This window comes from Carlito syrichta, unplaced genomic scaffold, assembly GCF_000164805.1.
Source record: "Carlito syrichta isolate Samal-C Ts95f unplaced genomic scaffold, Tarsius_syrichta-2.0.1 Scaffold130551, whole genome shotgun sequence".
In the NCBI taxonomy this organism is placed as follows: Eukaryota; Metazoa; Chordata; class Mammalia; order Primates; family Tarsiidae; genus Carlito; species Carlito syrichta.
Genome location: NW_007074647.1, coordinates 69,143 through 74,266, shown reverse-complemented (window position 1 = coordinate 74,266; position 5,124 = coordinate 69,143). Strand labels below are relative to the sequence as shown.

Below are 5,124 nucleotides of genomic sequence, written 5' to 3'. Positions count from 1 at the left end.
AAAAAAAAAAAAAAAAAAAAAACATTTTGAAGACGACTTAATGACATGGAAAATGTCTCTCCAATGTTAAGATATTAGGAGTCAAAATTGGGCCGGGTGTGGTGACTCATACCTGTAATCCCTGTAATTTGGGAAGCCAAGGCAGGAGATTTTTTTTTTTTAAGTGGGAGTCTCACCTGTTGCCCAGGCTGAAGTGCAGTGGCATGCTCATGGCCACCACAGCCTTGACCACCTGGGTTCAGGCGATCCTTCCACTTCAGCCTTCCAAGTAGCTAGAACTACAGGCATGCACCACCATGTCTGGCTAATTTTTTGATTTATTGTAAAGATGAGGTCTTGCCGTGTTGCCGAGGCTGGTCTCGAACCCGTGGGTTCAGGCAATTCTCTCGCCTCCACCTCCCAAAGTGCTGGGATAACAGGTATGAGCCACCGTGCCTGGTGCAGGAGAATTGCTTAAGCTCAAGAGTTCCAGAGCAGTCCAGGCAACAGAGGGAGACCGCATCTCTAAAAAAAATAAAAATAAAAAAAATTACCCAGGCATGGTGGCATGCACCCATAGTCCCAGCTATGGGAGGCTGAGATAGAAAGATAGTCTGAGTCTAGGAGGTCAAAGCTGTGGTGAGCTTGTGATCGTGCCACTCTACTCCAGCCTGGGTGACAGAGTAAGACTCTTAACTTTTAAAAACATGTACACACATCTGGGCTCAGTGGCTCAGCCTGTAATCCCACGCCTTTGGGAGGCTGAGGTGAGTGGATTGCCTGAGCCTGCGGGTTCGAGACCGGCCTGGGCAACTTGGCGAGATCTCATCTCTACAATAAATCTAAAAATCAGCCGGGCGTGGTAGCACATGCCTGTAATTCCAGCTACTTGGAAGGCTGAGGCACAAGGATCACCGGAGCCCAGCAGGTCGAGGCTGCGGTGGCCGGGAGCGGCCACTGCACTCCAGTCTGGGTGACAGAGTGAGACTCCAACTTAAAAAAAAAACAAAAAACATGTACACACATTATTCCCAACTTTTAAAAACATATGCATAGGCTGGGTGCACTGGCTCATGACTAGAATCCCAGCACTTTGGGAGGCCGAGGTGAGAGAATTGCCTGAGTCCATGAGTTCGAGACCAGCCTAGGTAACTTGGCAAGACCTCATATCTACAATAAACCAAAAAATTAGCCAGGTGTGGTGGTGCATGCCTGAAATTCCAGCCACTTGGAAGGCTGGGGCAGAAGGATAACATGAGCCCAGCAGATCAAGGCTGCAGTGAGTGTGCCACTGCACTCCAGCCTGGGCAACAGAGTGAGACTCCAACTCAAAAACAAACAAAAACACCTTATGTATGTATACTTATATAAACATATACGTATATTATGTAAATGTTTCCACATATAAACACACATAAAAAAGGGGACGTGAGGCTGGGTGCAGTGGCTCATGCCTATAATCCCAGTACTTTGGGAGGCTGAGGTGAGAAGATTCCCTGAGTCCAAAAGTTCAAGATCAGCCTTGGCAACTTGGCAAGACCTCATCTCTACATTAAATTTTAAAATTAGCCGAGTGTGGTGGCGTGCACCTGGAGTTCCAGCTACTTGGAAGGCTGAGGCAGAAGGATCACCTGAGCCCAGCAGGTTGAGACTGTGGTGGCTGTGAGTGTGCCACTGCACTCCAGCCTGGGCAACAGAGTGAGACTGACTCAAAAAAAAAAAATTTAATGTAATGCCAGGAAAACATCTCCTCTGGCGAACTGTGCTTCTGACCGCAAGCACAGCTATAACTACTGTGCCCATATTTCTCTTTTTGCCATGGCTCCCAGGGAGCTAAGGATTTCATTTGACTTCCAACTCCAGAACAATGTTACCTCTTCGGGATGACAGAGTTTTCTCTTCCTTTTCCTTCAGTCCTGTGTTACTTCTTTCTTTTCCCTTCTCAAATGTTTTCCAGAATCCTGACGGCCATAACTAAGACCTGGCGCGACCTGAGCCAGCCTCTCCTGCAGGCCTCCTGTTCCCAGCACTGCCTTCCAGCAGCCAGGCCTTGGCGCCACCTACCCGTGAACCCTGGCCTTTAGAGCCCTTGCTTGACCCCCGTTACCCTCTCTGGTCAAGCTTCTCCACGTCCTCCACCCGCATGCCAAAGATGAAGAAGTTCTCCTCCCCCGCCTCTTCTGCCATCTCCACGTTGGCCCCGTCCATGGTGCCGATGGTCAGAGCCCCGTTGAGCATGAACTTCATGTTGCCGGTGCCTGAGGCCTCGGTGCCCGCGGTAGAGATCTGCTCGGAGAGGTCTGCAGCCGGGATCACTGTGGGGTGGGAGTAGGAGGGGCGGGTCAACTCAGGGAAGAGCCCCACCCCGGCTGGGGGCTTGGGATCAGGCTGGCCCTGGATATCCCTGCATCCAGAGTCCCTTCCACCCCAGCCCCCAAGTCTTTCTTTTTTCAGTGGGAGTCTCACTCCGTTGCCCAGGCTGGCTGCACGCTCACGGCCACCACAGCCTCAACCTGCTGGTGTCAGGCGATCCTTCCACCTCAGCCTTCCAAGTATCCGGAACTACAGACGCACACCACCACCCCTGGCTAGTTTTTTTGTGCGATTACTTGTAGAGACGAGGTCTCGCCAAGTTGCCCGGGCTGGTCTCAAACCCCTGGGCTCAGGCAATCCTCTCACTTCGGCCTCCCAAAGTGGTGGGACCACAGGCTGAGCCACCCTGCCCGGCCTAGCCCCCAAGTCTTCACCAACCAAGTCTCCCTCTCACACGGCACCCCAATCTCATGCTGGTGCTTGAACATCTGGGTCCAACCCAGATTCCCGTGCCCCCACGGTGTGACTTAAAGGACACCCACAAGGCCTGTCTCCCAGATAACTGCACCCGGCGCCGCCTGAGATGCCACCACTAGAGGGCACCCTCGTGGCTTAAGCACTGCCCTCTCTGGATTCTTCCAAGTTCAAGTACCCCAAAAGAGGGCTGAGGCCGCCTCCCAGGACAGAACGAATCGGCGCTCCCCTGGGCCCCGGGGGCAGCACCCACCTTTCTCGGCCAGTGAGACTCGGTAGTTCTCCAGGAAGATCACACGAAGGCGGTCCCCCACGGCGGGGTCGTGGTTGACCACATCCCCGATGGCCGTGACGAGCTTGATAATCATCTTGGCCATGTGGTATCCAGGGGCGGCCTGTGGGGCCGAGTCCGGGGTCAGCTCTGCGGCCCGACCCCTACCTCCCAGCCAGCAACCCAGCCTGGCCGACCCCCAGCCAGACACCAAAGGGCCAGAGCCCTGGCCCGGCCCCGGCTTTTCACCTTTCCTCCAATCATCACCGTCCGAGGCACCAAAAACTTGTTGGGCTCCCTCTTGATGCCTGTGGACAGAGGAGAGACAGCCAGTGGGCCGGCTTTTCCCTCTGGTAGTTGCTCCCGGCAGGGCCTGGGCTGGGAATCAGGAGCCCTGACTTGGACAGTCCCTTGCTCCAAGCCTCAGTTTGCCCGTCTGTGAAGTGGGGAGACTCTGGGTCGTGAGCGTGGTTACGAGGCCAAAGGAAATCCTGGCGTGGCGGCAGGTGCCTGGCAGCGGGCATGCAGAGGGGACCACCCAGGGACAGGCCAGAGTCCCCCCGCCACTCACGGTTGTACAGGGTGATGATGTGGAGACAGTTGAGGAGCTGTCGTTTATATTCGTGAATCCGCTTCACCTGGATGTCAAAGAGCGAGTTGGGGTTGATGTGGACTTTGTATTCCCGCTCCAGGTAGGCAGCAAACTTCAATTTGTTTTCCTGGAGGCAAGGAACAGGGGGGGAGGGCTCAGGCCCAGGAAGGCAGAGGACGGAGGCTCACTTCCACCTCCATCCCTTCCTGTACCAGGGCAGACATTACTAATTGATGTCAGCACTACTCCAGTGAGGTCAGATGGTGCCTTCCCCCGCACCCCCAGCACAGACTCCAGGCAGCTTCTATGACGGCCTGGGGCTCGCAGAAGAGCTGAGCTCTGCTTGCCAGTCCTGAACCCAGCACTCTGCACGTGCCAGCCCCAGCACAGCGGTCCCAGGTCGCAACTCTCCCCCACCTGCTTCACTTTGGCCACGTCCCGGATAAAGGCCTCGTCGTCCACAAAAGAGAGCAGCTTTCGCAGCTGGTCCAGGTCTGAGATGTAATCCTCACCGATCCTCTGCGGAAAGACAGCACTCAGTCACATCCTGCCCCCGTCCTCCCTCCTCATGACACCGAGGGTCCCCTTCCAGGTCAGCCAAGCCCTCTGCCACCCAGCAGGATGCTCTGGGAGTCCTCTCAGCCCATCTCCTCCACCTCCCAGCAGCCACAGAGGGCATCCGTGGCCATCTTCCCCCGGCCATCTGCCCCCTCTCCCGTCCTTGAGCTCCGATAGCTGACCCCACCGGACCCCAGCAGGCCTTCCTGGCGCCCTGGCCTTTTCCTCTCACTGGCATGACCGCCTCCTGTCCCAGATATCTCCCCCTTCCAGCCTCGCTTCAGACGAGACCCGCTGATGCCACCCTGCATTAGACTGTGACCTCCACCGGAGTCACCTCCACAGCCCGGGCCCCCATTAGCCCACAGGACATCCTCTTGCAAGCAAACGACGCCCCTTCCTCCAGGCGCATGTGGGGCTTGGGGAACGTGGTTCAGGAGGGATCTCAGCCCTCAGCTCGGAGTGCTTGCACAGTGAACCACCTACACGACCACACCCAGCAGCTCCCCGCAGTACTGGCCAGGCCCCGGCCTCTCACCTCAGCAATGACCTCTGCCAGCCCGGGGTTACACAGAACCAGCCAGCGCCGAGGCGTGATGCCATTGGTCTTATTCTGGAACTTATGAGGCTCCAGCTCGTAGAAGTCCTTGAAGCTGCGGGATGGGGAGGGCGAAGGTCACCACTCACCCCGGGGGGGCGAAGGCATCCTCCCGGGGACCCCTACCCTGGTATCTTGCTGAAAGAGGCCTGGGGTGGGGAAGGCAGACCTAGGGAAGATGGGGGTGCTGTGTGTGAAACAGGGGGTCACCGCGAGAGGGGACCGCACCGGAGGGGTCTGCGGAACTTGCAAGAGCGACGCCGACGGCGGAAGGGGATGGGCTGGGGCGGGAGAGCTGGAACAGGTGCGGTGCGAAGGGTGGGCGGGGGCCAGGCACGA

General features: G+C 56.6%; 1 protein-coding gene across 3 annotated transcripts in view; it reads right to left on the bottom strand.

Moving 5' to 3' along the window:
• PYGM (glycogen phosphorylase, muscle associated) overlaps positions 1-5,124 on the bottom strand; it is a 15,230-nt gene that overhangs the window by 2,194 nt on the left and 7,912 nt on the right. For 2 of the 3 annotated variants that reach the window (XM_021708069.1, XM_008049113.2), the window contains 6 exons: positions 4,726-4,847; positions 4,047-4,148; positions 3,609-3,756; positions 3,287-3,345; positions 3,020-3,161; positions 2,087-2,294 (listed from right to left, as the gene is read on the bottom strand). In XM_021708069.1, the coding sequence (XP_021563744.1) occupies positions 2,087-2,294; positions 3,020-3,161; positions 3,287-3,345; positions 3,609-3,756; positions 4,047-4,148; positions 4,726-4,847 (781 nt within the window). Of the gene's footprint in view, positions 1-2,086; positions 2,295-3,019; positions 3,162-3,286; positions 3,346-3,608; positions 3,757-4,046; positions 4,149-4,725; positions 4,850-5,124 lie in introns of all 3 variants that reach the window. The other variant, XM_008049114.2, reaches the window with a different exon arrangement.